A 12,745-nucleotide genomic window follows, 5' to 3' on the forward strand; every position below is an offset into this window, starting at 1 on the left:
GAAAAGGATAGGCAATTTCAAACTTTTATATACCGTAGTTTATAAACATACTTTATTTATTTATTTGTGTATGCCCTAAATGTCAACAAGAGACAAACAAATAAACAAAATGCCTAACCTATAAAAAAATAAAAAATAACCAAACATTGTTTTCACAGCGAATTCAGAATTAGACAGGTCACCAATTATAGTGTAACTGCTGCACAAAGGAAAGATACAAATCGGATTCCCAGGGCTGACTTTAAAGGACAACTTTTTTTTCCTTTTTTTCCCAACAAAGTTTCATGTTTTAGGTTGTTATTAGAGGAAGTAAAAGATGAGATACTATGCCGAAAGCTGAATATTGGCACAGGTCTTCTCTCTCAGTGTCAGTGATGCTGGAGGGTTACATTTTCTGAGCCAACTAGTAGCAGGCCGCCAGGCCCTGAGTACATCCACAATGGCTCCCGTGCAGGGGACATATATGTCTTCTTGGATGTTAACCAGACAGACCTAAATGGTCTTACAGGCCACCGCTATGGGGACCCTTTTCCACTCATCCTGGGACCTGATCCTCAGTTACAGACAGAACTTAGTCTGTCTGAGCACCAGGTCGCATATCCGGGCATGTTTGGCTGCAGCCGTGGTTGCCTAACTTTCCTTGCCAGAATATGCCCTGCCTCTTGTAGTATACAACATGCTGTGTACTCATACAAGGTACTTGTACGTGAATATGCAATGTACTTGTATGTATTGTGCACTGCCTGAACTGTAAGATACTTTATGAGTGAAGACAGTTAGAGCACGCAGCAAGGTCAGCGTGCGGCAGGCAGTGATTGTGATGTCTAGTTAGTGACGTCATTAGGACACAGAGATCCAGGGCTATATATGATTCTGTATGTGTAATAAACTGTGTGAACGTTTTAATGTGACCAGCCTCGTGTCATGTTAATATCTTCTCCCGGGCCGGCCTGTCTGTCTGTCCGCCGCCGAACCATGGAAATATCAACCGGGTCGTCACACACCAGAACCAGACGAGGGTCCAATACTTAGAACAGAGTTTCATAACACTGCCTACCCACGGAGGCCTATAGTTCCTCAAGAAAACCTGGGGGTGGCAGTGTCAGCCTGAAGGGGAGTCTGCAGAAGTAGGCTAGATACAGTCACTTTTAGAGCATTTAGGTTTGGGGCAATGCCCTCCCAGACTGGACTTTAGGGGCCCTGCTGACCCCCACCCACAGATTGGTCCCAACAACATTTTAATTATAAATTTTACAAATGTTAAATATATATACCGGTATACACGTTATTCGGTGGCCTATTATAAATATATACATTTCCAAATGAATTAATCAAGACTAATTAAAATACATTGTTATACATTGTTATACAGGTCTACAATTAAATCCATCATTCTGGTTTCAATTCATTAGCCTAATTTGTTGTGCGCCCTGGAACTGTCCATGGTGCTGGAATCATCAGTCACTGTCACTCCCGCTGTGGAGACGCAGGTTTTGTTTTGTTGGAGCTGGCGACAAGTTACACAATGCGATGTGATCAGTGATCACTAGTGTCGTGTGTGTGTGTGTGTGTGTGTGTGTGTGTGTGTGTGTGTGTGTGTGTGTGTGTGTGTGTGTGTGTGCGCGCGCGCGCGCGCGTCAGAGATTCTTTGTCTGCAATGTTTGCTTATCATCGCTAGGTGGAGACATGTATATGACATAACCAAAAAATATGTGTTCCCAATTCTATAAACGCACACTGCACATTGCTATCTATACTTCATGTAAATGATTATGTTACATCGTTACATGTAGGCTAAACAATTTTAAAAGAAACAAGTTTGCCTTCTTCTCCCCCTTTTTACCAAGACATGGATTATTTTTGGTTGCTTTGTAGTATTGGTGTTATTATTCTGTGATCGATAACATAAAGACGATGCCCGGGCCTGATCTGTTGTAATTCGCCTCTCGCTACCCCTGCACGCATTTCTGTTTTTCATCCACCCATGTTGATTGCTATATAGTTTGTCCAATGCCGTGCAGATTTGTTCTCGTGCGCGTCCCGCGCGTCCCGCTGCGCGCACTTCAACGCCAACTTTCAGAGCTCGCACCATGCACTGCCAAAAAGACGCGCGCAGAGCAGACAAGTCATTGCAGCGAGGAATACCAAACGAGTCTGAGTCTGACTCTGAGACTGAGTGATCGTCAAGCAAATATGTTTTCTTTTACTAAATAGGCACCAGAGAGAGAGAGAGAGAGAGCGTGCACGTTGGAGATCTAACTTATATGCGCTGTGTATGAACTTTTGCAAAAATATCAATTTCACTGACACTGACTAGCATTAGTGAACCTCGGTCCGGAACAGAATGTGGGGTTTTCCAAGGACAAGATATGCGGATTGCAATGGTTCTGAAGCAAGTGAAGAGACAGTCACAGAGATTGTTGTTAATATTGGAGGCGTAAAGCAATTGCTGTATGGAGACATTTTGAATCGTTACCCTGAGACACGTTTAGCAGAACTGCTAAAATACTCATCGGGAACTTCGGACGACCTGTCATCACTTTGTGACGACTATGACCCCGACACAGGGGAGTTTTATTTTGACAGAGACCCTGAAGCATTTAAATGTATATTGGAGTTGTATTATTATGGAGAGGTACATATGAAAAGAGGAATTTGTCCAATTTGTTTCATGAAGGAAATGGAGTACTGGAAAATTGACCCAGAACTCCTTGACGAATGTTGCAAAAGCAACCTGAATGAGGTGGAGGTTGAGCTCGAAGAGATTGCCGAGAAAGTGAAAACTATTTTGGTGGACCGAGAAGGGGATCCGTCGGCCAGGGGGTTTCAGCGATTCCAGATGCATCTGTGGAGAGTTATGGAGAAGCCGGAGTCCTCGCTCCCTGCGCGCACCATTGCCATCACTTCGTTCCTGTTCATTCTCGTCTCCTCTGTGGTTATGTGCATAGGGACTATTCCAGAACTGCAAGTGAAAGACTCAGAAGGTAACCTTTCAGAGCATCCGACTCTGGAGGTAATCGAGACCGTATGCATCGGATGGTTTACGATCGAATATGTCTTGCGTCTGATATCCTCCCCGAACAAGGTACAATTTATCCTAGCTTTCATGAACATTATCGACTTCATGGCAATTATGCCCTTTTACGTGGTGCTGACTTTGACATTCCTCGGCGCAGCGATGATGGAGCTGGCTAATGTGCAGCAGGCGGTGCAGGCTTTGCGCATCATGCGCATTGCGCGCATTTTCAAACTGGCACGCCACTCCGCGGGTCTGCAGACTCTCACATCAGCCTTAACGAGCAGCTTTAAGGAGCTGGGTCTGCTGCTGATGTACATGGGCGTGGGCGTGTTCCTGTTCTCCGCGCTGGGCTACACCATGGAGCAGAACCACCCGGAGACGTTGTTCACCAGCATCCCGCAGTCCTTCTGGTGGGCAGTCATCACCATGACGACGGTGGGCTACGGAGACGTCTACCCCAAGACCACTTTGGGTCGATGCAACGCGGCCGTCAGCTTTCTCTGTGGAGTGATCGCCATCGCCCTGCCGATACATCCCATCATCAACAATTTTGTAATTTTTTACAACAAGCAGCAGGTGCTAGAGACCGCGGCCAAGCACGAGATCGAGCTGATGGCCCTGCGCTCAAGTGATGATGAGAACTTGAGGATGACTTCGCCGGACTCTCACAGGTGTGCTGCTGCTGCTGCTGGTGGAGCTGGAGTTTGGGACAACGCCTGCATGCGCTCTTCTGACAGTGACGCTTTCATGCCTCTTCTGAAGACCCCCTCAATAAGTGCAGGCATACAGAGCCCCATGGAGACACGTTTATAGGAGGTCACTGAATATAGCATATTATCTTGTAAATGAACCACCACATAAACTGAGGTAAAAATATTAACAAGAATATTTACTGTAAGTGTTCGATTGTTCGCATCTAAATACCTATGTTGCTATGTTTAACCCACTATAGTGGGTTTATATTAAACTATAAAACTGCTCAGAATGGATAATTGTATAAATGGGTAATTGTATAACCATCTTAGAAATAATAATGTGCAATAACTTAGGCCTCAGTAACCAGAAACTCAGAGTTGCCTGCCAAAGAAATGTAATTGGCTGCAATATGATATTCCCCTAAAGAGATGGTGTGGCATATACTTGACCACTGACTTGGGCTTGTAGGCGAGGAGAAGGGAGGCTGTGATGGAGGGTTAGCAACAGGTCAGGCTGTTCACCCACACACATCCCACGCATCTTCCTGCTATCTCTCCGGACAGGCCCCAGCAACAGATTCACTGTATGTCAAAGCCAAGGGGAAGCCTTTTGTCCAACCCAACAGGTGGAGCTGGAATGTAAAAGGCGCACATTGTGCTGCGGAACAATGTTTCTCTGGCTTGCTCAATGCTAATTTAGATTTACAAGTGCGCGCACACAGGCTTATACAAATACCATGCACCACCCACTCGTGCTCACACACACACACACACACAAACACACCTCTTCTGCGCCAACAATTTCTTACCTGTTGCCCAACAGGCATTTCATTCAAAGTTTATTATTATTATTACTTTTATTTATTTATTTTAGTATAGGCCTAATTATTGCAAAGACCTAATATGACTTTAGGACAGTTACAGTAAAGCCTCCTAATCCTTACACCCAAAAAACTGGAAGTGATCTGAGCCATTCATCCATTTTGTACATATTGTCACTACAATCTCTGTATGAATAGACAATTCTTCTCTTACAATCTTGTGTTACCTAGTAGTAGTTGATAAAAGTTGCCTAAACAAACAAAATTTGTGTGGTTGATGGAACTAACTAGCTTGACTTTGTCATGAACACTGCAATGTCCATGTTATATTATAACATAGGGCAATAGTTCAATAGACGAACTGTTGAACAAGATGTTCCAATTGTTTGTCATATGAAACTTTTGGTATGTTTCTCATTTATCTCCAGTATCTATTTCAGACATTGCCACTCCCCATGATATCACCTCTTACTGATATCAAACAGTTTATGACAGTTTATTAATTATTATTCATCCGTTGTTTGCAGTCTCTGCTAGAAGGATGTTGTCAGTGACAAATGTTTTCAGATTCAGCCTACCATTCCGCAGTGCACATTCATACACTGCTATGGCGGGTGAACAATTTATTTACAGTGCAGATTTATTCCTCTGCCAAGACATGGTGTTTGATATCGTATGCAGTGCACCCAGTAACGTGGTGAAGGTGAAGGCACATGGATCTAGTGAGGAGTAATTCACGTGTTCCAACCTGCTGACTTGCACTGATTGTTTCCTTGTGACACAGATGCATACATCAGTATTGACTACCAAACCATTTTGATGACAGCAGCATGCAACAGACGGGTGGGGGGCGGGGACTTTCTATTTACAACACCTAAAAATAGGGCATCCATATTCATCCTGTATACAAAATCATAGTTTGGAAAACATACAAAGAAAACATATGTTTTCCTTAAAAAACATACAGTAGGTGGATGGACAGCCCACAACCATGCATTGAACATGGGTATGTCCTGATGATGACCTGTGCAGTGCTTCTCAAACTATTTCATTTCAAGGACCTGCAAATGTATCAGTCCGCAGACCCCCATTTGAAAAGGTCATCTTAAAACTATTCACAATGTTATGTTTAACTATACTTTTTCTGGGGACCCCGAAGGACCCATTTTGAGAACCAAGGTTTAAACATAAGATATGTAAATACGTGTAAATAGATAGTTTTTTTGTACATATTGAAACCCAGTACAATCACAAACATCTGTGTTGACCACTGATCACTTCGACTGGCAGGGTTGAAGGACAAGTTCCTGACTCACCACAGTGGCACGCTGGGAAAGACCTACATTACGCTGTAGTAGACGGTATCATTTGTTTTGGGCGGAAGTTGCGGGATTTCGGTGGAAGTACCACTCAAGGAAATGACGTCGACGCTTTACAAATCAGTTTACATTCTCAATGTATGAAACAAGTGTTAGGTCGAAAGAATATCGTATCCGGGGGTAATGCATCTGACGGATGTTCCGGCCAACACTTCCGCCGATACCGTCTCTGCCTTAGGTTGTGACCAGGCTTTTCTCTTTGCACATGAGTAAGCCTGGGACCAAGGCTACCACAGTGGTATAGTTGTTATGAGAGAGTGTACTCATTTCACTTTCTGCACTCAAAGTATCACTGCTGGTCTGAGGATATAAATCAGAGTACTGTTCTTAATTGTTTACTGTTGACCATTGAGGAGCTCGATATTTGCAGGGCAATATTTGTTTTGGATTCCCAGATTTGTATTAATATGATTTAGATCTTTAGAACTTTAAGGCCTATTCATACTCCAGTTTAGGTGAAAAGGTGACCACCGCGGTGGTTGGGAAAACTACAACATGATGTCATGCAGCGGTGATAAGCGACTCACCGCTCACCCGAACACATCTCTCTGTTTTTACTAACCGTTTCTGTGGTCACCTTATCACCTAAACTGGAGTATGAATATGCCTTTAGATCACTGCATCGTGTGAAGTGCACACAATCAAAACCAGAACAATTCAAAACAAAACAAATACAAAATAAGGCACTCAGCTAGCAGATATAACATAGTTGAGTATGTCTCTGTGTATTGATATCAAATCATCTATTTTAATGGTGGATTCAAATTGAACTGAAGATGGTCACTTTCTCAGCTGCAGGAATGCCTCTATATTGGCATATTTAGAAATATAGGAAATACTGTATAGTGCTAGAGTGCTACATTCTAATTTGCAGAATCTTTCTTATTCCTCTCGACATGAACATTTAAAAGCCTGCGTGTAGGTGCACCCAGCTGGAGCAATTTTACTCTGCCAATAGAGCTGCATATAATGTAATGGCATGACAATAATTACACACATTAAATATGACCTTCTAGAAAATAGCCGAATAGTGATGCACTCATCTCGCAGGGAAACCGTTTCCCTACCATTTTAATATGCTTTCTTTTAGAATGTCTTCTAGTAGAATTAGTATTAGTAGAAGAAAAGTCACACCCGTGTGAAGTGAGGGGAGCTAATATATTAAAGTCTAACTCATGTTGATTAGGTGATGTAATGGTGATGTATAACAAACATTTGATGTTTGTGTTAGGGACAAGATGACGTACATTTTCTCTTCATTGTCAATGGCGTTTTTAAAACAAACATTGAACTAAAAACAAACATTAAACCTGTATACATTAAACCTGTATATACCAAAAATAGACCTTTCCGAACAGTAATTTTATCCATTATGTACAGTATGAACTGAGCTGAGCAGAGCTGGTGATATACTGTATACTGTATGGTCACATAAACTACCACTGAGAGAAAATATATGGTGTTTGTAATTGGAAAATAGCTATCACTAATCATTTATTTGTTATTCGGCGGTTTCGATCAGGGATTAACGGTACCATGCAATTGATGCTGCATACAGATAAGTGAGGGAAAAGAACAACTGTGGGTGTATTGTGGGTCCATTATTCAAGGATTTATAATGATTTATATGATAAAGACATAATTATGAAAATGGCCATGCTTAAGTTAATTATGTAGTCAGCTCAAGTAGCAAATATGTTTGCAGCTGCATTTCTTTCTTTCTTTCTTTCTTCTCTCAGTAATTCATATAACTTAGTTAATGTTAATTAATGCCTTCGTTAATTATTTAGTTAAAAACATAGTTAATTTGAAATTAGCGATTATAACCATTATTATACCACATAGAAAAAATACACACATTGAACTGCACTAGACATGTTATATTGGCCTTGAGAGTTGCAACACTTCTGATAAATGTATGGACATCTAATTGAGGCAATTGGCCTTGAGAGACATCTCCTCTGGTTGTCGATGATCTTGCCATGGCTGATTATCTCATCCAAAAACAATTATATTTCATGGAGTGGAACATCCTTCTCCTACAGTGGCTACAGTGCTACAATAATTGCAATTAATTTAGGGAGTGGAGTGAGGTCATAAAAACAATATTGTCATCTAGTTTATTCATCTATGGGGACATACAGTATGCGATTTATTCATGTCAGAAATTTCCAAACATGCCTTTACAATTGATGATATTCACATGGCTGCCATCTTGCCAGCAAGGTGATACCTATAGGTGACACTTCCCATAGAGAGCCAAACAGAAAAGTCCCCTCTAATTATATTAAATACCGTCAAAATCACCAACATTGCAGCTGTAGGGAAAGCTTGAATTATCCTCTTTCAATCTGTAAAGTTTTTGCTTAATAAAAATCACACCCGTGTGAACTGAGTGGTGCAACTCCCCCCCCCTCTCTCTCTCTCTCTCTCATTAGCAGGCAAAAGTGCAGCACTATCCCTCTCTCTGTTTCTGGCACAACAGCGCCCCTACTGGTACTCATAGTCATATACTGGTGCTCATTAACGACACATAGGTGAACAACACATAGGTGAACACGGACATTGCTGTTCCTTGGAGTGGTTGCACCACTCAAAAATCCACCGTAGACATTTTATGAGCTACTTCCTGTCAAGAAATTCCTTGCAGATGATTATTTTCTAAGTATCAGAGTATGGAAGCGCTCGTTATCAGTAAAGCAACCTCCTGCTGCCTCCTGCATTATGTGCACATTCAAAACAGGAGGTACGCATGGGCCGTTGAGTGATAGTCGCACTTAGAAAAAATCACACCCGTGTGAACTGAGTGGTGCAATTCCTCCCCTCCACCTCTCTCTCTCTCTCTCTCTCTCTCTCTCATTAGCAGGCAACAGTGCAGCACTATCCCTCTCTGTTTCTGGCACAACAGAGCCCCTACTGGTACTCATAGTCATATACTGGTGCTTGTTGTAGTATGATATGATCTGAGTGCCTATGCTGTGTACTATACAATGTACTTGATATGTATTGTGTACTGCCTGAACTGTAACATACTTTATAGTTATCTCCTGGAGTGGAGACATCTAGACAGCACAGCAAGGTCAGCGTGCTGCAGGCAGCTAGATTGTTATGTCTAGTTAGTGACGTCATTAGGACATGAGGATCTACGGTGGATTTTTATGAAACAAACACTTTACAGATTGAAAGAGGACTTTTCTGTTTGGATGAATGGGCTGTCTATGGGAAGTGTCACCTAGGTATCACCTTGCTGGCAAGATGGCTGCGGTCTGAATAAAGAGAATATGTCAAAGTATGACAGCTCTGCATTATTAAAATGGGCAGTGCCAGGCTTTTGCCATAGGCCAATGCAACACTCCCAATTGAAGAGTTTCATTTCAAAATGAACAATAAATCATTGGAAAAGTGTGACTGCTACTCTGCAATTGATTCCTGGCACTGTTTTGGTAAAGAGGGAAAAGGGTAAAAGGCATAGACATCTGAGGGACTAATGTCAACAAATGATGACTGCCTCGGCCCAAGAAAGATGTCTCAGACAAGTTCTTCTTCATCATACTATCTCACTTCGCCCTCAGGAACAACTAGCCTTTCTTACTGCCAGTGATACAGGATCCAGTATCCTGCCAAGGACTGTCTAAAGAGGACGAGGCATCTCGTCCTCTTTAGACAGTCCTTGTATCCTGCATAGCCTTGGCCCTTGACCTTGTGCCTGCCTTCTAACAGGCTTTCTAAAGCCCATTTGAAAGCCTAGTGGGCAGACTGGGCATTACATTGACCATGCTAAGTAACAGCTGAGAGGCCCATTAACAGCAGCCATATAAAGCACTCCAGGAAAATTGGAGCCAGATGAATTTTGCAGAGATCCCAGAGGATGATGGTCTCATGTGAGACCAGAGCGAGTTGACATCGATCAGAGAACCAAACAGATACCAAACAGATTTAGAAGCCTCCAATAGAGAGTATGCACATGCATGCTTTTCCCATCAGGATACGTCCCCCTCATCTAGACTTAGTGGCAAAACATTGAGCAGCATGGAGTGTTGGAGTTTGGAATCGCTTGTTGGAAATCACTCAACTGCCCTGCGTACCACCTGTTTCTAAATGTCACATAATGCAGGAGGCAGCAAAGTTGTGTTATTGAAAACAAGCACTTCCAAACTCTGACACTTCCTGCATAACTTCCAGGTACGATAATGTCACTCACGGTAATTAAGTAATTAAACTGCCTCAACCTTGTGCCTCGTCCCTGTGTGGGTGATTACAGATGGACGCCAATGTGGAAATCAATCTGCCTTCGTGATCCCCATGGAGGAACAAGGACGACGACCTGTCACGACCTGTGAAGAAAGAAATTAGAGACACAAAGGCGAATATTGGCAACATGGCATATGTCCGACCAAAACTGTTACTTTTCAGGATTCAAATTTAAAAACACAAAAGTAGCAGATCTACAGTGTCTACAGTGCAGTGTCACGCACCACTTTTCAAGCTTGCAGATCTGCTACTTTTGATTGTGTGACCCGCCTGTAGTATGATCAAGCAGGGCGTTAATTTACAAAAAAAAAAAGATTTCTGCCTGACTGTGATGATATAAAAGATGGGGCTCTGCAGTGTAGACTTTATACAACCATTGCAAGAAGAGAACTGATATAGGCCAACTGGAGCAAAGACCTGTGGCCCATGTCTGCTCTAATTGGAATGGCTGAGGTTTGGAAGGAAGAACAGGTTTACTAATAACTTGCTCCTGCTCTGCAGATGTCAATGTGTGTGAGAGAGAACAGTAGTTTGTTTTCTGTAATTGTGAGCCGTTCAATTTCCTGTAGGCCACCTAAAAGGTCAAAATGCACCTGCAGCACTTCTCAGACAGAAAGGTGAGACCTGTCTATCTTCTTTGGCAGTTGCTGCTTGTGTTTAATTCCTATAGCATCCTGTTCAAGGTTAGGGATGATGAGCTAGTCATTCCTGGGTCAGCTTTCAGGATACCAACCAATGGACAAGAGAGAGAGAGAGAGAGAGAGAGAGAGAGAGAGGGAGCGAGAGCAAGGGCTTTACTTTTCTGTTACTTGATCAGCAGTCATGTGTTTCTCGTGGGTTGCATGGCTAATGGTGATTAAGTTCTGTTTCCTGTGAGAAAGCTTATGGAAATAATGTGTGGCATTAGCATCTTCCCACAATTTAACACTATTAATGTTAAATCAAGCGTCCGTCCGTCCGTCTGCAGCAAATAACCGGAAGAGTGGTGGACTCCTCAATGTTAAATTGGCTATTTGCAAATTGCAACCCAAAATAAAAAATAATTTTAAATAATTTTGTCTGATAATGGTATATAAATCAAGTATACATTATTACGTGCGTGCGTGTTGGCTGTTGGGGGCAGCCAGCAAGTAGGATGAATAGCTGTTACAGTATTGGTATTTGTATAGTTAATGTGTTCATGTCAATGTAGGCCTATATACTGTATCTCTGAGGCTGTTGTGTGAGCCTCCATTAAAGCTTTTATAGGGAATAACAGTTTAGTTGTTGAGGCACATTGTTAACAACGTCCATCATGGAAGAGCAGAAGAGCTATTAGCTCATTCCCCCAGGGAGCATAGGAGGTCATTTACCAAAACCAACCAATCACATGGGGAAGCGGCCTGCCCTCGCTTCTCGCCAATAATGAGATCAGACACTACGACAAAAACACATTTCCAAAACACTGTTATTGTTTGAAGGAGATAGATAGCTATCATAGGGGCATATAACTGCAGGGTATTGCAGGCAGTTGCATGCATTAATACTTTAAATAATGTATTCTATTGCACCTTTCAGAGACTACAGCTGAAAATGAGTAGCTTAAGAACTCTGTGGGAGTCACGGTCTACGGTCTTTGATGAAAGAAAATAAAAATAAATGAGATACTGTATGTGTGTGTGTGTGTGTGTGTGTGTGTGTGTGTGTGTGTGTCACTTACACAACCTTTAAATTAATGATGGAATACTTATTATTAATTATATTATGAAGATATTCTGAATAGGCTAGATATCATTCATAAGCCTTTTTTTCTGGGGGGCAGGGGCACTTGCCTAACATTTCTTAGAGTTAGTTATGTGAATATAATATTACACATTTGTGCATGAGTACATTAAGTAGGCCTATGTTTGCTTGTTTAAATGCTCGTTTTATTTATATAATCTAACTGGGCTTTATATTTTTGTTCTTTGCTTTGGGCCAACATTGTGCACTTTTGTACAGGAAATATCAACCTTGGCAGACTTCCAGGCATGTTTATGGTGTGGCTGGTGCCTCAAGGAGAAGGCGAATTATTTTTCAAATATTTGTATTGAAATTTATAGTATTTAAGTATAGAAAAACACAGACAGTCAACAGCTACAAAACAACAGACTCCTGTACTCCAGTACATACACAAATAAAATGTAATGTCAAAAACCAAAAACTGTAGAATAGATGATAAAGAAAATCAACTATAACTGAGATAAAAAGGGGGGCGGGGAGGATCAGGGAAAAAGAGGGGGAGGGGGGGAAGGGGGGATGGCCAATAGTAGTAGTAGAAAATACTACAAGTAGGATAGAAACAGTTGCCAAACATTAATATATTTCCAGGTGGAGCCCCTGATTGTATATTTAAGTTCTTCAAGTTTGAGATGTGACATATACAGTAACATTCCCCCACTGCCACCCAGAGATGGCAGTGCTGCTTTTTTCCAACTAAACAATATCAGGTGTCTAGCAAGTAAAGAGGAGATGAGTCGGTATATTCCCTCTGGGGAAGCACCAAACAACGGCGTCATTGGATTGGGGTCTATAGTTGAGTTTCAAATATATGAAAAAGTA

The 12,745-nt window shown here is 41.9% G+C and overlaps 1 protein-coding gene across 1 annotated transcript; it reads left to right on the forward strand.

Annotated features, from left to right (window-relative positions):
* The first annotated feature begins 2,232 nt into the window (after positions 1-2,232).
* On the forward strand, positions 2,233-4,070 carry LOC308334835 (voltage-gated potassium channel regulatory subunit KCNF1-like). The gene has a single exon (XM_080791706.1). It carries the CDS (start codon positions 2,345-2,347, stop codon positions 3,830-3,832), a length of 1,488 nt encoding a protein of 495 aa, XP_080647832.1. The 5' UTR covers positions 2,233-2,344; the 3' UTR covers positions 3,833-4,070.
* The last annotated feature ends 8,675 nt before the right edge of the window (positions 4,071-12,745 follow it).

Source organism: Protomyctophum bolini (genome assembly GCF_963924005.1).
Source record: "Protomyctophum bolini genome assembly, chromosome: 19".
Lineage (NCBI taxonomy): Eukaryota > Metazoa > Chordata > Actinopteri > Myctophiformes > Myctophidae > Protomyctophum > Protomyctophum bolini.